Raw genomic sequence first — 23,167 nt, 5'->3', positions numbered from 1 at the left:
TAACTATGGTATGTTAACCATCCAGAGAATTCAAAGCAGACGTTGTGAGGAATAAACAAACAAGCAATGTTGCATCATAAAATGTTGAATCACCACGTTAGAATGTATGATTGTTGCCCAACAAACCCATGCAAAAATATTATTTCAACGCAATGAATGTTCAAAAAGTACAAACCAAAGATCTGTTGAATACGTTTGGGGCTAGGGTTAACCCCAACTCTATTTCTTTATTAAAGTGGAAAATAAATATGAAACATATCTTTGAATGCAATCAGCGACATTGACTATACAATAATAAAAGTAATAGAAGGCAAATCTAGAGATTCGAGAACTCACAGGACATTCCAGATGCCCCTTTGTCATGATGGCTCATTGTTAACTATTTCCACCAAGTAAAAATATGGCTTTATATAAACCTCACCAATGAATCATATAAACTTGACAGCAAACTGGTTCCTAAATGCTGTTGAACTACATGTTTCTTTTAGATAAACAATACACACAACCATGAACCTTGAACAGATGTCAGTATAGGTTATCCTGACCCAGGATAAAATTGACAATTTCCATTACATTGATCCCGAAACTACTCTGAATAGTCAAATGTTGAATAGAGTTGTAATTTCCAAGCCTTCAGATGTTTCATTTTTTCCTCCGCTGGTGGATCTTCATCTCCTCCAACTCCCTCTCCATCAGGTGGGACTCGGCCGTGGTTTCAGACAGCTGGAAACACAGAATAGTGAGGAAGGATAGTGCAGACTACCAGACAAAAGCAGAGCATCCTACCGGTCTCGATTTTTCTAGAAATTATTTTGAAGGAGCTTTGGAAAAAAGTGTCTGCCAATGACCAAATGTTTATTTGATGCTACCCAGCTGCTTCCTGAACCTCTGTTCTATATATAAAGGCCGGGCAAGTACACCTTGCATAGTTGAGATGGAGACTTGCCTATTTAGTGGCATTTCTCAATGATGCCTAAAGATAGCCTGCAGACATTGGGGTTGTTGCATGTGCTTATTTGACTCAAGGGTGGGTCTAAGGTCTTTGCTAAATCCTCACCATGTCTAACAGGAGGTCAATTTTCAGTTTGAGGAGGTTGTTTTCCTCTTCCAGCTGCAGATTCCTCTTCTTTAGCCTCTGCATTTCTTTGCTAGACACAGTTCCGCCAGACTCTGCATACAACATGAGGAAACAGAGCGGGAAAAATAGATATGCAATTCATTATCTCTAGTATTGTATTGACAAGGGTGGGTTACTGGTTGATGATGTGCATGTTATTGTCGGTTTGGCTAGATGGATATTCAAAATAGTCATTACCTGAAGTCCACTGCCCCTCTTCAAATTTTAAACTTTGGCCTCCAATGTTCATCACCGGAACCCCATATTCAAGGCCCAATTCCACCTCCCTCGTTGACCGGTCCAACTAAAACCAGAGCGAATTAAAGTCAAAACGTTGTCGTCTGCACATTATGTGTTTCTGCAGGAGTCAGGAGTATTCACTTACAGTATGGAGGTTCGATAAGGATGCAGACTTTCGAGGTGGGGTTTTCTTTGGGGTGAATGTATTCCCAAAGAGCGGCATATTCGTCAACGATTTCTTGAATGTCTAAACAGAATAAACGTTACACAATAGCCAGTGGGTTCATTTACTTGAATAACTGAAATAGCGCTAGGCTAACTAACTACAATGCTTTTTTTGCAGAATAAACTAATCATACCTGGAGTTTAATACAAAATGGTGTTTGTCACTGATGGCCTACTTGAAACGTTGTTGAATAATGCTATACAATTACCTCCATTTAGCCCTAGAAATGTGTTTAATGTTTCAATAAAGTGAACATGTCCTCTACAACAGAAAATACATCAACAGCGAAGCACATCGACAACAGCGCATGTGCGACGATGCCATTACTTAAAGTAGAGGCCTTTTACATTTACACGCAGGCAATTAATTCGATGAAGTTTTCAAATAGTCATCGCTATACACAATATATAAAATGACTCCAGAATTCAGTATTATTCGAGAGTATGCTATGGTATTTGCAATATAAGTAAAATGTTGTAAGACGGTGACGGGAATACCCCTATTTGTTAGCAATAGTAGTGAACTAAGAAACGGAAAATCACCATGGTTGATCTCCGAGCAATCTAAACTGTTATTATATATCTATACGTTTGCTTATGTAGCTTATTAAATAAATACTTTAAAAATAACATGTGTCTTTGAAATTTAATGAGACTCTAAACTCCGTTATGGCTTCTGATGTAAATATAAATTAGCCATAAATGAAGGGTTAGTTCGTGCCCCGGGGCCTAATGGATAAGGCACTGGCTCCTAAGCCAGGGATTGTGGGTTCGAGTCCCATCTGGGGTGGTACTATTTTATCTTTCTCTCACACTGAAACATGGACATAGTTTCTGAATAGTGATAGGAACATTACCAAAAACAAAAACAAATGTTACAGCTACAGAACACTTAATCAGCGCGTTATGTCGATCGAGGCAATGTAATCTTTTGAAAGAACGGAAATCATTAGTTCAGCCCTACACGGCTATGTTCCTCTGATATGTACATGGAGGTGCAGAGTGTCGAACGTTGTGTGTTGTTTTTCGCTTTCTATGCTTTTGTACACACTAATCGTAAGTACAGGTCAATTTCTATTACATTTTATTCCCAAAAATATTTTCATAAGTTCGTTAACTGTTTATTCGCAGGCTTTAACCACATATGGTAGGCCTATAGAATTTAAGTACTAATGTGATAAACGTTTTCATTTTTAAAGTGACTAAAATAATTGATTGAATTGGAACGATGAATCTGTTTGAAAAGTTTGACATTAGTTGCCAACTGTATTGAATATAATTTTGTTTTCTTCACAGTATCTCGGTTTACATTGTTAGAAACATGCTAGCCACGTAAGCACGTATTTGTGTCCGATTAGTGATCTTATGTAATCTTATATAATCGTTATCCAACTCTAATCATCATCCTTTACGGTAGATCTCCAAGAGGCTACTGCGTACTGGAACGAGGCCCAGAAAAGTGTAATTCTGAAGGAGGGGGTGATGGACACGCTAGATGGGGGTGCCTATGGGTTCTATAATGATACCCTCCTCCTGACTGGGTGGGGGTTGTTGGAAGTCCGTGCAGGGTACGGAGGAAAAAAACAAACCGATGAAACCACTTACTTTTTGGCGGGTTACCTGGAGGGCTTCCTGACGGCCAGGTGAGTGGTCTGGTCGAACACGGTGCAGCGACCATGTGCATTTGGGGGAGACCGTTTGGATCGACGTTTAAAATATCACAATTTCTTTGTTTCAGACAGATGTTCAGTCACTACTCCAACATGTACCCACAACTGATAAAGGACGAGGAAATGGTTCATACCGTTGAAAGCTTTTTGAGGTATATGGAGGAAAATGAACGAAAGCGTGAATTTAACGGTCAATTACTTAGTTAACGTTATGGACGTACGAAATATTCAAAAAATATATATTTGTTTAAAGTAAACGCATCACACAAAACTGGAACTTACTCGCCAACATCTTATTAATCACAGCAAGCAGAACTGCTGGAGCAGAGAGCAGGTGAAACTAAAGGGAAACAGTGACATCTTGTGGAGGCATATGGGACTCATCCTTGCTCAGTTGGACGGTCTGCAGGCCGGAGCTACATACTGGTCGAAGACCCAACAAATGGAGGTGTGCATGTTTCAGCGCGAGTGGCTGCATGTTTAATTGTCTTTGCCTTTGTGTATTTGTGCTTAAATATGCTTGATTGTGTGTTCACGTGTATTGGGCTTGAATTTGTGGGACTTGAGGTTTTTGGTGTGTGTGTGTGTTTCTGTGTGTGCGTACGTACGTGTGTGTGCATGCGTGCGTACGTGCGATTGTGTGTCTGTGCATGTCAGTCTGTTTTGAGCAAGAGTTTCCATATGGCCATTGTATGTGTGTGTGTGTGTGTTTGTGCCTGTGCATGCGCTTGCTGAATCATCAACCTCAAATCGACTCATCCCATTCGTATTCTCTGTCCCACGCCTGTGTTCTCCCCCTCTCCCCTCCGCTCCCCTGTAGCCGCTGTCTCTTCTAGCGGTACAGTTTCTGAATGGGATGGGGGACCTGTTGGACCTAGTCCCTGCCCTGACTCCCCGCTCCAAGTCCTCCAGTGCGGGGACGGGGCCGTGGAGAATGCCAGGAATGGGCCACTGCACTGCTCTTATAAAGGTCAGGCCAACCCCCCCCCCCCTCCAGGCCCCCGGGGGTTGAGTGGTAGGCACAGTGCTTGGGAAAAGCAGGCAGGCGGTAATCGGTGACCTAGTGAGGTCCTGTGGTTGGGTGTGTGTGAGCGTCCCATTGGAATTGGAGATGCAGGAGATGCTTCACGTCCTGTCCTGCTCTTCAGGAAGGAGGGGGCAATGTGTGGGGACTGGAATACAAACGGTGGACATTCATGCAGTGCCGCATGTCATGGGTGCACACACACACACACACACAGACACAAACACACACACCCAACACACAAACACATACAGGCACGTAGGCTCAAACACACACACAGAAGCAGGCACATACACTCACACACACACACATACATACAGGAACACACACCGAAGCACGCAGACCCACACTCACACACACACACACACACACACACACACACAAACACAGAAGCAGGCAGACACACACAAACACACACACCAGAGGCACTTGCACACACAAACACAGAGGCACGCAGACACATACACACATAGACAAACACAATGTACCATACCTCCCGTGTGTTGTGTCTGTCCCAGGTGCTGGCGGGCTTTGAGAACCTGCTCTTTGCTCACTCTAGCTGGTTCACCTACGCTGCCAGCATGCGCATCTACAAACACTGGGACCTCCGGATCTCTGGTCAACACACAGCCGCTGCAAAGATGTCCTTCAGCAGCTACCCTGGTACAAATGCATTCACGCACACACCCAGTCACATACAAGTACCTGCACGCATGCACATTCACAGACGACATGTATACATCCTGTGTAACATATTTGTTTTATGTGTACGGGCATTAAACAACCTTGCTTACATTTTTATGTGTTAAAAAAAATGTATACACACATTTGTCTTTTTAGCTTAGTTTATACTGTGTTTATACAGTGTATATAAACGGTATAGTCCAATCTCTGAGTAACATTCTGCTAAAGTGCAAAAGAGAAAATAAAATAAATAATACATGGCTCTGATTCCCCTCTCAGTCTTTCTGTTTCTCTCTCGCTCTCTCTCTGTCTCTCGGTCTCTGGCTCCCTCTCTCTCGTTCTCTATCATGTTCTCTCTCTCCTCTATTGAAAGGTGCTAACAGTTAATGGAAGTACTTTTTTTGCATAAGATAATTGTATAATCCTCACCTGTATTTGTTAGTCACCTGTATATATTTGTCTTGTTCCGAACTACACATTTTTAAGCATTTCTTGGACATTAATGCTGCTCATGGTTCATGCATCAAAATCAATCATTACAGGGATTGATGAGCATGGTTGACAAAAAGCAGCACCAAAAAACGGTGCCTCACTTTTTATACACAATTGCTAGTTAATCTCATCCTCCCCGATCTGGTCCTTGCCTCCCTACCCACAGTGCACTTTGAACCTTTGTTGTGCGTCATTCCCCACAGGACTGCTGTCCTCCCTGGATGACTTCTACCTCCTGGGTAGCGGTCTCCTGGTCACTCAGACCACCAACGTGGTCTTCAACGTCTCCCTCTTCTCCCTGCTCACCCCTCACTCTCTGCTGGCCTGGCAGAGGGTGCGGTTGGCCAACGCCATGGCTCTCAGTGGAGAGCAATGGGCCCGCGTCTTCTCCAATTACAACTCAGGTGTGTGCGCGCGCGCGCGTGTGTGTGTGTGTGTGTGTGCATGTGCGTGTCTGTGTGTGTGTGCGCGTGTGTGTGTGTGAGAGAGGGATCTTAATCTTGAGCTGAGTCAGCACACGGGGAGACAAGTGGAATCATCATCCCGAAACAACAGCGAATAAATGACTCACTCAGTAGTCAACAAGTAATTCCAGCCCATTAAAAATGCACTTCCATCAAAATGGAAATGTCAAGTTTCAGATTCTCCTCCAGATCTCCGCTTCCTCCTCTCCTTGTTATTATAATCCGTAACCCTTGTGTATGTAAATGCATCATCTGCCCTGGGTCTTTGGTCATTTGTTGCTATGGAGGCTAGAGAATAGGACGCCATGTGAAGTGTGTTTCTAACACTGATTACCCAAGCACTGACACAACATGCATCCTTCCAGAAATGTCCGCCCCCCCACTTCCCCTTAAACACATACACTCTAAGCACTATAGCTTCCTGTTTCTGAATGAGGGGTCCGACCCTGGCCTGGAGCGCTGAGGGAATATGTCCCGGAAAACATGCCCTGGAGCACAGCACTTCCTGGCCTCTAAACAGATTAAGGGACATCTATTTGGAAGGCTGCTACAGTTACTGTGATTGCCAGTCCCAAAGGGCTTGAGAGGGCCGCACTTATGTCGGCGATAGACAGGTTATGTCATGCAACAGCTGTATGTTATGTAGGCCTATTACGCAATAGTGTGTACTCTGCTATAGTATAGACAATTAAGGTGGTGTTAAACAAGCCTGCTTTCTCTTTCTCTGCATCCCAGGCACCTACAACAGCCAGTACATGGTGTTGGACCTGAACAAGGTGTCCCTTGGCCGAAGCATGGAGGACGGGGCCCTGACTGTTGTGGAGCAGATCCCTGGGAAGGTCCTCCATTCAGACCAGACCCAGGCCCTACGCAGAGGTAGGACAGGGGGGTAGGTAGTGTAGGGCTAACCGGTGTATGGTTGTGGGTTTTTAGACAATATCCGCAGTCTAGTTGTATGCATGCAAAAGTCCTTTTGATTAAAATGTGTTTGATGATGTGTTTAACAGAAGAAGGAACTCAACAGATTATATTGTGTACAACACAGAACAGTACAACTCAATGTTGTTAAACTTGTGCCTAAACTTAATCTAAAAGAGGACGCCCTAATAAGAGACTTCTACCCCACACATATTTGAACAGGCTACTGGCCGTCGTACAATGTGCCGTTCCACGCCGACATCTACAACCTGAGCGGGTACGGCGTGATGTGGCGCAGATACGGCGAGGAATTCTCTTATGACCTTTGCCCCCGGGCAAAGATCCTGCGTCGAGATCAGTCCAGGGTCTCTAGCTTGATCTCTCTGAAACACATGATGAGATACAACAGTAGGTGCTTTGGTTGCTTGGCTCTCATTGGTTCTCTGGCAGGAAGCTCTCACTCACATGATCCTCACAGTCTTTTTCCATTATAGTTTTCGCTTTCTGTTTACTTTATTTTCGGCGCCACAAACTTTGACCCAAGCAGTTATGTTGCTCTTGATTATAGTTATTTTTCCAAAAGAAATGAATGATTACTATCTCGTATATTTCTATGTTTTTGAGACATGTTTACTGTTACCATCCAGAAAAATATGCATTATTTTAAGTCTGAGTTGTTTTTTTGCCTGCATATTATTGCCTGCATGTTATTTTCTGTAAATTATATGTATGTATGTATGTATGTATGTATGTATGTATGTATGTATGTATGTATGTATGTATGTATGTATATATATATATATATATATATACATGTATGTGTTATCAAAAACATCTTGTAAGAGTGGTGTATTTTTAGCCCTTGTACAGTGTGTTGTTCTGCTACAGTATACGAGTAGGAACAGTCCATCCTTTGTTGCAGACTACAAGCGTGATCCCTATACCAGAGGACATCCATGCAAAACCATCTGTTGCCGTGACGACCTAAAGCTGCGCAGAGCGCGCCCAGGTGGATGTTATGACACAAAGGTCAGAGGTTACTGTTATCCTACCGAGATCAGGGTCATGATGTCTCTGGTCACCTGAGGGAGTCTTCAGTACTCCACAGATGAATTTATCATTGTTAAACATTCAGGAATTTTTATTATTATTATTATCGGGATTGATGTGTTTTTCCTTTGTTATTTTTAATGGTCATGTTGTAAAAGAAAATCAAAAGGGCAAAAAGCGACATGGACAGTTTTAAATGTCAGATACTGTGTAACTCAATTATTTATAAGCCAGTCTTGACAATGTATTGCTATTTTGGTAACCTATCCCTCTCTCATTCCTCCTCCAACTCTCTCTCGCTCACTTCCACACACTGTAATTACTCACACGCACACTTTAATTGAACAATTACCCCACCTCTCCACCCCCCCCCACTCACACACACACGCCTCTCTCCTCACTCTCTCTTCATCACAGTACAGGTAACAGACTACCATATGTCGCGACAGTTGGTTGCCGAGGTGATAAACGGTCCCACCACACAGGGGGGTCTGCGGCCGTTCTCGTGGCGATGGTTCAACGGCACGGCGCATAAAGATCTACCGCCAACCTACAACTTCCCCTTTATCGCCGTGCGGCCAACTCTCCACCAGCCCTGACGTAGAACTACATGGGTGTAGTTAAGGGTTTCTATCGTGTTATCTGAAGTCCCTGAAACACATTTCATGCCGCCATCTTGATGCTTCTTGACCAAAGATACTGTACAAGCATCTGTTGCTGTTACTCTTATGATGATGGTGAACAAGCACTAAGATGGCGGATCTATGTATAGGCATACTGTATATACTATGTCTTCCTATCACCTGTGTCACCCGTCCCTTTAACACTGTACTTATTTAACCCTTGTTAACTCCACAAGGCACTCTCTTATAGGAAGTATTTATTACAATAATTAGGTATTCAGAGGGTATCTCTGGATACCTATTGTTGTATTTATTATTAATATTATTATCGGAAAGTGAGACTATTATAATGACACGTTAGCACAACATGTATTTGATCAAAGGTGTATAAGAATTTGTCAAAATATGGTTATGCAGTTAGCAGAGTGAAGAGGTTGTAGCATAGTCAAGGTCTATTTTGTCCAATAACAAAAGTTCAATTCAAAGAGCTGCATAACAGAAATAACTTTTTTGATTGTCAGGGAGAAACGTGACATGAATGACCATGAATTGACCTAATACAAATAAACTTAAGTTGACCTGGGTGTTGGCCTGAGTTGATCTATGAGAGATGTTAAAGCAAGCATCGACTGGTGCAGGAACCACGCCCAAAGAAAACTACAACACCCAGATTCGTGGACACGTCCTTGATACGGAGGCGGGTTGGTTCGGGCGATGGTTTGGACCGAAAAGGGCGGAGCATTCTCGCCTGCCTTAACGGGAGGAAGCTTGTGGACGCCAACATTCGCGTCAGTCTTCGTCAACTTGTGTCCGTTACAATTTCCCCAATGGCAACAGAAGATAGACGGGAACCGGTGCCAAATGCTTTATCAGAGGTCGGTATGCTGAAGACGACGCACCACGGCCACAACAACAATAACAACAACAACAACAATAACAACAACAAAGACAGCGAGGGAACTGATAGCACGACAACAACGGCTACCGCTACGGCGACCGCCACTGAATCCAGCGGGATAGCAACGCAGAGCATCGGGAACGGCTCTGGGATCAACCCCACTGGGGGGAACAGCGGGAAATGGGTCCGCTTGAACGTCGGCGGCACGGTGTTCCTCACAACGCGGCATACCCTTCTCAAAGAACAAACTTCCTTTCTTTACAGGCTCTGTCAACAGCAGGATTTGCACTCAGACACGGTAGGTCCGTCGTTCGTAAGAATGTCCTTCTTGTTTTTTTTATTTTTCGTTTATTTATTATATTATTAATAGCTTGACTTGAGGAGTTGCTTCTACTGCCTTGGACCGGTGCTTGCGATCGCAAGGTGGGCGACGTTTTAACGCTTGGCTGGTTGGACACCCTGTCACAGTATGGGGCATTATAGCGGATGCACAGACAATGTGGGCTACGCGGTCCACACCTATCTGCAGAGTGAGTGCATATAGGCGTACTATGAGGATACCAGGCTGTGCTGAGCAATTGAAAGTCAACGAGTTTCTAAGCAGGGGTGAGACGGGCTCAAGTGTAATATGAATTCACAATGTGACCTTCAACACAGCAGATCTCTCTCTCTCTCTCTCTCTCTCTCTCTCTCTCTCTCTCTCTCTCTCTCTCTCTCTCTCTCTCTCTCTCTCTCTCTCTCTCTCTCTCTCTCCTTCCCTCTCTCATTCATCGTCCTCCTCCTCTCCTCCCAATCATCTTCTTTTCTCTGACTGGTGTCTCTCGCCCCTTTCCTCTGCGTATTCTTGTTCTCAGGCTGCTGCTCTGCCTCCACCTTACACTTGCCTGTCAACCTTTCATCTCCTCTTCTCGAAATATCCGCTCTCCCTCCGAAAGCCCTGCAGTGCAGAGAATTCTATGCGTGTATAGGTGGGTGGGATATGGAGGAGGTCCTATAGACAGCGAGGCGATTTGGCTGGGATTGTACATCCGACTGTTGGTTACTTGGTTACCCATGTCTTCTGCACCATTTGTAGGTGTGTAGACCACTGCTCTGTAGAATAATGGGGAGGTGCAATAAGGTGCAAGGCCTTTTATAACCCATCTTTTATAGCCCGTCTGTTACTAATTACATGGATCAAGATGTCGGTGAACTGCAGTCTGTCTGAATTTTAAATTAAGTAAAAGGAAAAAAAGAGTGCAAAAATGCTTTTGTTCTACAGTCCCTTGCGACGGGCTGCGAGTTATGTGGTGTCATATCTTCTCAGGATGTTCGTCAAGGTAAAGTGTGTGTGTGTGTGCTGTCAATTTTAACTGACATTTCTAGATGCTAGCAGAGGAATTTAGCATCTGGAGATGACGTGCAGCATATCGACCGGGAACTTGTTCCCATTCAATAGGTGAAGTGTTTGGTGTCACATGGCCATTAACCGACTTCCACCTCTCAATGTTCATGAGTATGAATCATATAGTGCACTATCCTGCCTTCACTAATATGAATTGCAGTGCTCATGAAAATTGCATCACATTTTACCATGGACTTTTAAATGATGATAATATGATAACTGATTGTGAGGCCAAGCATGCTGTTAGGGGGAGGGGGGGGGAGGAGAGAGAGAGACTGTTGTTTGTCAAACTCGAGGAGACTAGCAGATTTGTGTCTCCATAATCTGCTGGCATCAGCCTCCTAAGCATCCAAGATGCAAGACTGCTGGTTTAACACACACACACACACACACACACACACACACACACACACACACACACACACACACACACACACACACACACACACACACACACACACACACACACACACACACACACACACACACACACACACAGAGTCTGGATGTGTATCATTTACTAATAATATGATTGCTGACCGTTTGCCTGGCACAGTTGCCAACTGAGACAGACCGTCTGCTTCAAGACCAGGTCTGAATGACCGTAATCTGAAGAAGGTTCCCCCACTGGTTGGCTTACTTTTCAGCTTTAGCTGTTATCCACTGCTCATGTCTGGACTTAGGGAAGGTGGGGATGAATTCCAGTCTCTGTCTAGACTTGCTGCATCAGCACCGTGTGTGTAGTTTCATGACCAACGTCTAATGAATGGAAATGGAAGACAGCCGGATTACTCGTTATAAAGAATGATAAACTCCACTTATGTATCGATGTCTAACATTATGTCAACGTCAAAACATAATGCATCACATCGAGGTTTCTGCTGTCAACAGGTTCATCCAAGAATTATACTAAATAGAGCGTTATGGTCAACAGAGTATAAAGTGGAAAACTAAAGGTCAGCGCACAAACTAGGATATCAAGTAGATAAATGTGACTTTAAAGAGGAATCCAACTGATGGCTTCCAGCGACCTAATGTTGCAGCTTCTCTGCTACCACTTGGCTTTAGCCATGCTGAGTCACATGGTACCATGAGAGGATTCATATCAAATCATCAATTCAAATAAAAAGTAGCTCATATGGAGCAATGCTATTAGGATGCTCCCCCCAACCTCAGCAGAGTTCAATAAAAGTCGTGGTTGACAACATCAAACAGTTCAGTTTTGTAGCTCAGCAATAGTGTGTGGAAATCAATGTGTTATCAGTGGAACATGGTGTGTCATTTGGCTGTTAAATACAGAACAACATTTCTATTCCAATGATCAGAAACAGTCTATGGTGTGGGATTACAGCCCAGGGTTTAAAGGTAGGTCTTGCCACAATATACTTCTAAGTGGTCCACCAAACATGAGTGGACATTAAGAGAGAGCTCAGATCAATGAATACTTGTAATTATGAGTGTGTAATAGCCTGCAGAATCTCATCCACTAGCGATGCAATAAAGGCAGTTGTGCTAATGATATGTGGAGATTAAAAACAGTTGTGGGCCCCAGGTGAGCACTAAAATGAACTAATTGATTCACCTAATTGATCTGATACTGTGTGTTAACGGTCACCTTATCGATTCTTCTCCTCTGTTGAGCACGCTCCAGTGCAAACAAGATGACTGAACATGGCCGCTCAAACTGGGCTGTGCACTGTCCTCCAGCCGTCTCTGCAATACCATAGTAGCCGTTGCATACAAAATATTAATATGCAAAGTAGGATCATATTTTCCTGCAACGCAAATGTTGACTTTGAATAAGTAGTGTGGTCGTGTATTAGGCATATACTATTTATTCTCGGTAGAAGAATATTTTTCATTCGGAGGTTCCAACTTGTTAATCAGAATGACGTGAATTGTAATTGGTTGTAGTTTGTGGTCTTACATGAAGTGAAAGCAGATGTAGTGACGCCGCTGACGGTGGGTGTCCCAGCGTGTGTGCAGACGTCTGCCCCAGGGCTGTCGCTTAATAATAATCACCCCAGTAATGGGCTGCCAGACAGATCTCCAGGACAGCTGTGGTATGTGACGGAAGTAAACCCGAAGCGATTCTATCTTTATGTTGTATGTGTGTATTCTATATTTATGTTTGGGGATGCACCTTTATAAATAAACAGTCAATCATCCGCAATGTGTAATATCTTACTGGAATACGGCATGAGAATGGACTTTATACACTCTATTATTTTGTGCTATTCCATCCAAAACACTTTTCTCAGTGGATTTTTCTACGTGGAAAAAAGGACAAAAAAAAGAACGTTTTGTTCGGCTGAGATGAAATGGAGCAAACTGGTCCCAGCGGCGTGTGCTGGTGGGTAGGCAGGAGCGGCCTGGCCCACAGCTGGCCGACCGTCAGGAGCTGTCGCCTCCTACAGGAAACACACGCCGGAGATGGCAGCCCTCTCTGTGTCACCATCTACAACGTGACACGGCCGAGACCCAAGGCTGATTATAGACCTGCACACGAATACTGTTTTTCAGTACGGTACTCTTAATTCCCGGCATCTCGCTCTGTATCTGTCTGTGTGTGTGTGTCTCTCTCTCTCTCTGCCTCTCTGTCGGTCTAGCCAATGTCTTCATATCTCTTTCCCTCTTTTGTTTTATAAATAGATGTGTGTTTATTATTCTTTATCTTTCCCTGCTGGTCTCCTTGTCATGATAGCCTAAACCCCATTCTTTCACTCTGTCTTTTATTCTCTTTTGACTCTTGGTTGATTTAACCATTTCTCTCTCTCCGTCTCTATCTCTATATCTGTCTCTCTCAGTCTGTCTCTGTCTGTCTGTCTGTGTGACTCATTCTTCAGCCTATATCCTAGTCTGGTGCCATGGCTGAACATGTTTCTCCCTGTCCTTGGACACGTCCTGGATGAACCATTAACAGCCGGCCAGTCCCGGTGGGCGCTTTGACTGTTCAAACAGACTCGCTTATCGGCGAACTTCAAAAATGTAAACTGAACGTGATCATGTGTCATGTACATGCACTAATTTGTGTCTCGCATCTGAGAACAGGGAGGAAAGATTGAGCAAGACTATGTGTAGTGCATCTGTGTGGGTGTGGGTATACTCTGTTATAGGTCTATCTTTTGCTCTCTCTCTACCTCTCTCTTTCTTTCTCTCTCTGCCTCTCTTTTCCTATCGTACTCACTCACACGCACGGACACAGATCCACAGTGTGCAGATGACTTGCTCATGTCTTCAGGCCTACCATCCACCCTGACCCCAATTACCCCCTGATCGGTCCCCCATCCCTCCCCTATGTAATCTTCACCCTCCCTCCTGCTCCCTTTGCATATTGCCCCGTTCTCTCTCTCTCTCTCTCTCTCTCTCTCTCTCTCTCTCTCTCTCTCTCTCTCTCTCTCTCTCTCTCTCTCTCTCTCTCTCTCTCTCTCTCTCTCTCTCTCTCTCTCTCTCTCTCTCTCTCACTCTCACTCTCTCTCCCTACCTACCTCTGCTTGTCAGTGTGTTCAGGATGTTCGTCTCTCTCTCTCCCTCTCTCACACTTGACCTACCTCACCCTCTCTTCATGTCACAGTGCCATCATACTATTAAGCCATCTCTCTTTCTCTCTCTCTTACTGTATCTCTCGCTCTCTCTTACTGTGTATCTCTCTCTATCTCTGGCCATGTTCTATTATTGGCTGGCTCATATTTCTCCATCATGTTTCCAAGACGAAGAGGTGCCCTCCAGAAGCCTCCTCATTCATGTTAATATGTTTACATGATTTCATAATGTGTGTGTGTGTGTGTGTGTGTGTGTGTGTGTGTGTGTGTGTGTGTGTGTGTGTGTGTGTGTGTGTGTGTGTGTGTGTGTGTGTGTGTGTGTGTGTGTGTGTGTGTGTGTGTGTGTGTGTGTGTGTGCGCGTGCATTTGCGCGCGCGACTACGTAATGGTTTAATATATATTTGATGTCCTCATGTCTATCCTCTCATGATGACATCCTCCATTGATCAGACTGGTATCCTCATCTTCATCGGCAGTGCTCAGAACATAAGCTCTGGCTTCAAGGAGCGATGGAGCAGCGGTGCGCACTGCGAGCAAAAAGGGAATCTGCCTTACAGACGAAGTACAAGTCAAGTGAAAAGGCGTGTCCTAACGGCACTGCACACTCCCTCTCTCTCCCTCCCTCTCCCTCCTCCGCACGCCCAACCGGACATCCTTATGGGGTGTGTTCAGCAAGCTCCCTAATGCCCTCAGCTACAGGCGTGGACAACACCACCAGCACAGACAGCGGTGGAGACAGTGGCCGCTGTAGTGTGTGTGTGTGTGTGTGTGTGTGTACGTGTGTACGTGGGAAAGTGTTGGTAGCGGTTCCCCCGCTATCACATGACTACCACAAGGAGGACCTAAAGGAGAACAGAGGGGCGTCGTGGTGCGGGTGCACACAGTGTGCAGTGATACCAGATACAGTGGAGCTCTTATGTAGGACCGCTGAGCACGCTGCCCTAACCCTGAACGCAGTGTGCGTGTCTGTATGGTTTTAACAAGGGCAGTTCCACTGTGAAACTGCCTTTTATTTAATGTGTTTCCACACAAGCTGCGGCCGTTAATTGGCAGAGGTGAACAGTTTCCTGCTGAGCGAAGGGAAACGGGCAGTGGGAGAGATTTAATGGCTGGTGCGGTGGCGTCATCAGCACAGAAGATGACGGTTGATCATTTTAACTTTGTCCTTCTGGGTTGGACTTCTGTATAGTTGAACTCATTTGAAGTCGAGAGTGAATTTGGAGTGGGAGGTTCACATAAGCCTCTTCAGTATAAATAACGATAGTCTGGCTGCCCTTCAGCGAGCAGTGATGATGATGAATCGCTCTATCATTGAGGATGTCAACAACTATAATAAAAGAAGATATAACAAATGTAAACAGAGTTCATTCAGCAGGCACTCTTTGCCCAAGTGTCTTACAAGTGAGGCTGACGACCATCACATACCATCAAAACTGGAGATACTACCAAAATACAAATAATATACTGTATATTTTTCGTTTTTTTCAGTTTATTTGCGGAAGTAATAGCTCCTCCATAGCATTAGCATTATGTTGACGACAATGCTCTCATCCTCAGAACTCAAGCAAAATAGATATCCATGTAACAAGTGCCTTGTCCTTAAATGAAGTCATGCCACCTTCTCTTCACGGGATCACTTGCATTAACCAACCCGATTGGCTGTGTGTTTGCCACAGGACGAGACGGGGGCGTACGTCATCGACAGAGACCCCACCTACTTCGGCCCCATCCTCAACTACCTGCGGCACGGAAAACTGGTCTACAACAAGGAGCTGGCGGAGGAAGGTGTGACTTAATTTACTCATTCTAATCCTTCATACGTTCACCCTCCAGTGTCCAGACACCCTCATATTTTCTGCCGACTAGGGATATCCGGGTTCAACAACACACTCCCCTACCCGATAATTCAGATTAATTGCGATGATACTAATAATGATCAATGGATGATGTAAAACCCATTCCCTCGATTGATTACCTACACAACCCGGCAGACTAAAAAGAAAGCCCTAGTTGCGGAGGACATTAAACACACCTCCTGTGAGCGACACAGAGCTGCTAAAACAATGAGTGCCTGGTTGGTTGTTGTGTCCAGGGGTGCTTGAGGAGGCTGAGTTCTACAACATCACCCCTCTGATCAAGCTGATCAAGGAGAGGATCCTGGAGAGGGACTCAAAGGCCACACAGGTAGGAGGAGATCACGCACACGCACACAGACACGCACGCATGCACGCACACACACTTTGTCACATGCACAGATACACACTTTGTCCCCCACAAAGACGTACAAAACAGGGAAGAGAAAGAGGTGTGTTCGGTTGCCGGTAAAAAACCCTGTGAGGATAAAGTACCCTTCATGTATTACAGGCTACAGACTTTGACACACACACACACACACACACACACACACACACACACACACACACACACACACACACACACACACACACACACACACACACACATCTATAACTTTATATATATAGATAGTACCATTACAGCCATATATTATGAAACCTGAATATAGGAAAAGCTAAATTATTGCAGACATCATACATTTTTCAGTGCAACGAAAAAGCCCAGTTGCAGTGTTAATCAAAATCCCTTTCGTGAAATCTCTCAAGAAGCCCCTTTCCCCTCCCTCCTCTCCATATATCAGGTTGGACGTTGCTATTCATAGGACTGGTGTTGTTATACGCCTCCTCCTCCTCTTCCTCCTCCTCCTCTTCTCTGTTGTCTCCGTATGAGGAAAACTCATCACTCTTTCTCTGTCTTATATAATGCATCTGTGTTTCATAGCGTGCCCCCCCCCCCCCATCTCACACACACACACAGGCTAGCACATACGCACACACAGACAGATGGTTCTGCAATCTACTGTCTTCACTGTACAGCACACTTTAACTAGGGGCTGAATCTCCTATATACTGTGCGGTTATATATACACAGACGCCACCAAAAGGTGCAGCCCTTGAATAGATCTTCAGTGCTTCTTTGTTTGTTTTCAAGAAATAGAGCGTGCACAATCTTGTGCTGTTCTTCGTGCTTAACCACCGTGATGTCAAATGGCACTTTAAGGCACTCATGCTCAGACGGTCATGTGTGCGCACGCCGCGCACACACACACACACACACACACACACACACACACACACACACACACACACACACACACACACACACACACACACACACACACACACACACACACACACACACTCACTCTCCCCATGCTAACCCTGCCTCCCTCTCCCTCCCTCCCTCTCTCTGTCTCCCTCAGCAGGTGCCCCCTAAGCACGTGTACCGGGTGCTGCAATGCCAGGAGGAGGAGCTCACCCAGATGGTGTCCACCATGTCCGACGGCTGGAAGTTTGAGCAGGTCAGCGTGCGCACCTGCAGAAAGCCCCGCACCGGACTGCTCTGGACTGTGGGTTGGACTCACGCTGCCGCTGAAAACCCCCCCTCCCCCTCCCCCTCCCCCTCCCCCGCCTTCCTCCCCCCCTTCTACCCCCACCTTTTCTAGCCTCTCTGCCTAGAATCTTTACCCCTTGACCCCTGACCCCTTGAACAGCTCCCTGCCCCGTGTCACAGCACTTACTCGCTGCCCTGCCCCACCACCGACACCCACTCACCCACCACCTACCCCCCCCCCCACACACACACACACACACACACACACACACACACACACACACACACACACACACACACACACACACACACACACACACACACACACACACACGCACACATCGGGCCGCCATGGCCTGGCGTCCGCCCAAGAACAGGATCTCCTCGGCGGGGGGTTTGTGGGAGGTTAATTTGATCCTCCCTGATGTGTTTTTAATCACAAGGAAGTCATGATCTGAGTATTTATGGTCCATCCATAACGACCCTAACATATGGTCCGCAGGTCACATAGGGATACGGGCACGTCTGGGGGATTTTTAATTTAGTTTATCTCCGTGATAAATATTTCCCTCAAGCCAGATATTTCCCGGTCTTTTTAAACAAGTCGGCGTGCTCGTCGGACAGACCCCGAGGTCCCGTCGCCGTGGCGCCAGGTGGCCGTGCATGCAGCAGACCCGGATCCCCAGTCCTCTGCACATCCCTCCCTACTTATCTTCTCCAGCCGCAGACGTTGGCGCTAAAACGCTCGCTGCGTGTGGAGGAACTGCTGTGTGATGCCTCCTTTCCCTCTGAGGACCATGAGCATGCATCTCCTTCTGTTCCCATCATGATGTTGGATATTTCTGTCTGTCTGTCTGTCAGTCTGTCTCTCTCTCTCTCTCTGTTGCTCTTTCTCGATCTCTCTCTGTTGTTCTTTCTCTCTCTCTCTCTCCCTCTGTTTTTGTGTTTGTGTGTGTGTGTGTGTGTATGTGTATGTTGTGTCCTCATTCTCTGATCCCTCTCATTCTCATTTTGCTTTTCTTTCTCTCTCTCCTTGATGCCTACTCTCATGTATTCTCATTTTCCACAGGCACCTTCACTTCCTTATTTGAATACATCTAGCTTTTTTTTTTTTCTTGCCCTTTTCTCTCTACTTTCATCATTCCTCTCTATGATATTTTTTTATACCATCTGAATTCCTCAACCTGCCGTCTAAATTACATTTTGCCCCTTTCTCTTTCACTTACTCACTCAGTCTCTCCCTCGCTGTCTTTCTCTCCACTTTTGTTTTAACTTTGTCTTTCTTCCTGATTTTCAAATGGTCATTCTCACAACAACGTGTCTCCTCTCTCCCTCTCGCTCCCCCTGCCCCCCTCCCTCTCTCTCCCCCCCCCCCCCCCCCCCCCCTCCGCCCCCCCTGTAGATGGTGAACATCGGCTCTTCATACAGCTATGGCACGGAGGACCAGGCCGAGTTCCTGTGTGTGGTCTCCAAGGAGCTGCACACAGCGGGGTCCGGTGTGGCCACCGAGCAGAGCCACAAGACCAAGGTGGGGGGGGGGGGGCAACACACACACACACACACACACACACACACATACACATACACATACACATACACACACACACACACACACACACACACACACACACAATCCTCTACGCACGCATGCACATGCACGTACGCATGCACAAGCACACGTACACGCACCCAAGGATCACATACACAGAACATGTGCAGATACAAAACACACATGCACACACAAGCACACGCACAGACACACACACCTACACATACACACGCACACAAGCCCCCAGACAAACGCACAAACATATACACGCAGAGAACACTCACAGAACACCCTAACACACTTAGAATAGAACACACACACAGATGCACACACACACTTTTTGTTTGCATTGTCTGTGTGTGTGTGTGTGTGTGTGTGTGTGTGTGTGTGTGTGTGTGTGTGTGTGTGTGTGTGTGTGTGTGTGTGTGTGTGTGTGTGTGTGTGTGTGTGTGTGTGAGTGGGTGCTTGTGTGTGTGAGTGGGTGCTTGTGTGTGTGAGTGGGTGCTTGTGGAGGGGTGTGTTATACCTCCCCCCTCTCTAGATGCTTATGTCATCTGTCTGATCTGCACTCTCCAATGAGAACTCAGAATGTCACCAGCCGCTCAAATGTCACTCACAAGCACACTCCATCTCATCACATCTTCTCTCTCTCTCTCTCTCTCTCTCTCTCTCTCTCTCTCTCTCTCTCTCTCTCTCTCTCTCTCTCTCTCTCTCTCTCTCTCTCTCTCTCTCTCTCTCTCTCTCTCTCTCTCTCTCTCTCTCTCTCTCTCTCTCTCTCTCTCTCTCATGCGCTAATCACCCCTTTTTCATTGTGTTGTCATTTTCTGTCTCGTATTTTCTTTGGTTATTTTTGTGTGTGGTTCTGTTGTACCGTGGTTCCGCCGTGCTCATGGAAGGTTCCGGATCTGCAGCAGGAGGTTGCAGCCCGGGCTGAGGAGGAGGAGGAGGTGGAGGAGGAGGAGGAGGAGGCTGAGGATGAGGATGAGGAGGAGGTGGAGGTGGAGGGTGGTGGTGGTGCTGGTGATGGTGCTGGTCAAGCCCAAGAGGCAGGCAGAGGGACCACACCCAATGAGGTGTGGCTTAGAGAGTGACACTCTCGGGCTGCCATGTTGCCACACAGACAGACACTGATGGGTGAGGATCCATAGCTAGCGTTTACTAAAGAGCTAGCCTATGCTAATGAGCTAGCATGTGCTAACGAGCTAGCCTGTGCTACCTTATGTCCTAGCGAGCTAGAGCTAGTAGTTGTCTTACCTTTTGTGTGTGCGTGTGGGTGTTTATGTGTCTGTTATATGTGTGTATATATATCTTTGTTTTTAATCTTTTTATTTGTTTTTAATTTATGGATATACTGATATAGAGAGATGGAGAAATAGATAGAAAACAAAGTCATGTAGTGTTTATAATTCCATTTATATTTAAATATTGTGGAAGTTAAGGGTATTGCCCGTCATCACACTGAGGCAAGGGCTAAGCTAGCATTTTCATTTGGAAGCTGCATGAAAGAGGGCAGGCTTGGTTTTAGCAATGTGCCCAGTTCATCAATATGACCTGTAGGTGTGTGTGTGTGTGTGTGTGTGTGTGTGTGTGTGTGTGTGTGTGTGTGTGTGTGTGTGTGTGTGTGTGTGTGTGTGTGTGTGTGTGTGTGTGTGTGTGTGTGTATTAAGTGAGATATTGACCCACTTTGTCCCCTCTATGGATTTCCATCACCAATGCTGTCTTATCGAATAACTCAACCTTTATGAGCGAGTGGTGTTAGAATTTGTCCTTTTGATCACCACACACACGCACACTTATGTTGGCCCCGTTTCTACCCAGAGATATGTATGTATGTTGTGAAGGCTTAGAGAGCGGAAACAAGCTTTTGATTATTTTTATTTTTTATATAAAATAACTTTTATTCCATGTTACTGTCGATGGACACATCCTGTCCCTGTGTTCCGACATGGCCATGGACATCTATAATACTCTGTTTGGACATCCTGTCACCATTACCATTGCTATCATCAACATCCCAGGCTAAACATATAGTTTGAAATGTAGAAGCAAAAGGCTGTGCTTTGCTCCCTGCTTTGTATTCATAACGACTAACTTTCTTCTGGGGTTTTCTTTTCAGCTTTTCCAGATCCATGGATCGAGGATGTAACATTTAAATAGCACACACTCTGACCTTGTTTGCTGTTGGTCGGTGGTAGGAATATGCTTGAACGCAACGCGTTTCTGTGACATCTCAGTGGTTCCCCATCGGCATTTCGATCCTTTTTTGGGGGTTAAATGCAATTTGAATAGCATTTGAAAAACATGCTGCTGAAAAACTGTCGACACTATTTGGTAACATGTTCATCTTATTGGAAAATAAATTGTTTATCTGATAATGTTTACAAAACATTTCCTCTGCCAGGGGAGGTAGTGAACTTAGTAAAATTGTTACCAAAGATCAAAATTGTTAAAAATAAACTGAAAATGTCGCTTTGAGAGTTGTATGAAAGAAATGCCGCAAAGCACGGAATCTCATTGTCCATGTACCTCTCTTTGATGAGACACCCAACAGAGAGACCCTTCATTGCTTATGTCCCCATAAATAAAGATAGAGAGACATCAGAGCTGAGCCTAGTCTTTTTAGACACAGAAAACCTCCCCCCACTTAGTTTCTCATTTCCCAGCTTGTCCTGAACGCACCCACACAACATCTGATTACATCGTGTAGGGACGTGCTGTGAGAATGCTCCCTGAGGCACAAGTGTGTGTGTTTGTGTGTCTCTGTGTGTTCAGCAGTAATAGATTGTGTGTCGTGCACACTGTTACTGGCTAGCATCCAGGGCCAGCTTTTGCCCCTGGCTGAGAGTGAAAATACGAGAGAGAGAGAGAGAGAGAGAGAGAGAGAGAGAGAGAGAGAGAGAGAGAGAGAGAGAGAGAGAGAGAGAGAGAGAGAGAGAGAGAGAGAGAGAGAGAGAGAGAGAGAGAGAGAGAGAGAGAGAGAGAGAGAGAGAGAGAGAGAGAGAGAGAGAGAGAGAGAGAGAGAGAGAGAGAGAGACAGACAGACAGACAGACAGACAGACAGACAGACAGACAGACAGACAGACAGACAGACAGACAGACAGACAGACAGACAGACAGACAGACAGACAGACAGACAGACAGACAGACAGACAGACAGACAGACAGACAGACAGACAGACAGACAGACAGACAGACAGACAGACAGACAGACAGACAGACAGACAGACAGACAGACAGACAGACAGACAGACAGACAGACAGACAGACAGACAGACAGACAGACAGACAGACAGACAGACAGACAGACAGACAGACAGACAGACAGACAGACAGACAGACAGACAGACAGACAGACAGACAGACAGACAGACAGACAGACAGACAGACAGACAGACAGACAGACAGACAGACAGACAGACAGACAGACAGACAGACAGACAGACAGACAGAGATGTTGATGGGACCGTGCATTGAAATGGAGAGAGAGGGAGGGAGGGAGGGAGGGAGGGTCAGAGACTGGAAGCAGGCTGACGGTTCGTAGTCGTTTAGGATGGCCGCTCGTATCGTGTCCCTGTCGTTACTTTATATTTGTTTGGGGGCAGACACGTAGCTTTCCTATATATTTTTAACTGTACACCTGCATATGGCAGATTGTATAATTGTATATATTTGCTTCATTCAACCCAAAGGAATGAAGTGATCATGTTTATCAGTTGGGAATAGGCCCATTCATTAGCGTCTTATGCCTGCCCCCTGCTGGTCACCTATGTCCACTATAGTCATCAGGGTAAATTGGCAAATATATATTTTGCTCTCTCGTCTAGGGCAAAAGATACTCCACATGTGATAACTAGTAAAAGCAATAGGCAATCAGTATTA

At 45.5% G+C, this 23,167-nt stretch overlaps 3 protein-coding genes across 4 annotated transcripts in view; 2 read left to right on the top strand and 1 right to left on the bottom strand.

Moving 5' to 3' along the window:
• kctd17 (potassium channel tetramerization domain containing 17) overlaps nucleotides 1-20,238 on the top strand; it is a gene marked incomplete at its 3' end in the record, with an annotated part of 21,182 nt that extends 944 nt beyond the window's left edge. Inside the window, exons 2-6 of the mRNA XM_056577695.1 lie at nucleotides 16,008-16,116; nucleotides 16,424-16,515; nucleotides 17,609-17,755; nucleotides 19,142-19,267; nucleotides 20,185-20,238. Coding sequence (XP_056433670.1) covers nucleotides 16,008-16,116; nucleotides 16,424-16,515; nucleotides 17,609-17,755; nucleotides 19,142-19,267; nucleotides 20,185-20,238 — 528 coding nt within the window. The remainder of the gene's footprint in view (nucleotides 1-16,007; nucleotides 16,117-16,423; nucleotides 16,516-17,608; nucleotides 17,756-19,141; nucleotides 19,268-20,184) is intronic.
• Nucleotides 178-1,883, bottom strand: cby1 (chibby homolog 1 (Drosophila)). 2 transcript variants are annotated; one of them, XM_056577322.1, is made up of 5 exons: nucleotides 1,792-1,883; nucleotides 1,503-1,604; nucleotides 1,316-1,421; nucleotides 1,058-1,170; nucleotides 178-723 (listed from the first exon to the last, which is right to left on the bottom strand). In XM_056577322.1, the coding sequence occupies exons 1-5, from the start codon at nucleotides 1,795-1,797 to the stop codon at nucleotides 643-645; spliced, it is 408 nt and encodes a 135-aa protein (XP_056433297.1). In that variant the 5' UTR covers nucleotides 1,798-1,883; the 3' UTR covers nucleotides 178-642. The 2 variants fall into 2 exon arrangements, with proteins under 2 accessions (XP_056433297.1, XP_056433298.1); XM_056577323.1 differs by having other exon boundaries at nucleotides 1,717-1,872.
• Nucleotides 2,487-8,638, top strand: LOC130371518 (phospholipase B-like 1). The gene is made up of 11 exons (XM_056577321.1): nucleotides 2,487-2,638; nucleotides 3,000-3,225; nucleotides 3,321-3,404; nucleotides 3,559-3,700; nucleotides 4,073-4,222; nucleotides 4,795-4,939; nucleotides 5,656-5,856; nucleotides 6,652-6,792; nucleotides 7,057-7,242; nucleotides 7,757-7,863; nucleotides 8,307-8,638. Exons 1-11 carry the CDS (start codon nucleotides 2,566-2,568, stop codon nucleotides 8,481-8,483), a joined length of 1,632 nt encoding a protein of 543 aa, XP_056433296.1. The 5' UTR covers nucleotides 2,487-2,565; the 3' UTR covers nucleotides 8,484-8,638.
• Nucleotides 20,239-23,167: the final 2,929 nt, after the last annotated feature.

The sequence above is a fragment of the Gadus chalcogrammus genome, chromosome 18 (assembly GCF_026213295.1).
Source record: "Gadus chalcogrammus isolate NIFS_2021 chromosome 18, NIFS_Gcha_1.0, whole genome shotgun sequence".
NCBI classification, from domain to species: domain Eukaryota; kingdom Metazoa; phylum Chordata; class Actinopteri; order Gadiformes; family Gadidae; genus Gadus; species Gadus chalcogrammus.
The sequence above is the reverse complement of the archived record's forward strand: the minus strand, read 5'-3'. Positions and strand labels throughout refer to the sequence as shown.

Excerpts from the sequence above, each read along its gene's own strand:
- cby1 (XM_056577322.1), bottom strand. Across the intron at positions 1,422-1,502 it reads CCTTATCGAACCTCCATACT|TTGGACCGGTCAACGAGGGA; the intron begins GTAAGTGAATAC and ends CTCTGGTTTTAG. Across the intron at positions 724-1,057 it reads TTGACCTCCTGTTAGACATG|CTGTCTGAAACCACGGCCGA; the intron begins GTGAGGATTTAG and ends CTGTGTTTCCAG.
- LOC130371518 (XM_056577321.1), top strand. The coding sequence starts at position 2,566 with ATGTACATGGAGGTGCAGAGTGTCGAACGTTGTGTGTTGTTTTTCGCT. Across the intron at positions 3,226-3,320 it reads GAGGGCTTCCTGACGGCCAG|ACAGATGTTCAGTCACTACT; the intron begins GTGAGTGGTCTG and ends TCTTTGTTTCAG. Across the intron at positions 4,940-5,655 it reads GTCCTTCAGCAGCTACCCTG|GACTGCTGTCCTCCCTGGAT; the intron begins GTACAAATGCAT and ends CATTCCCCACAG.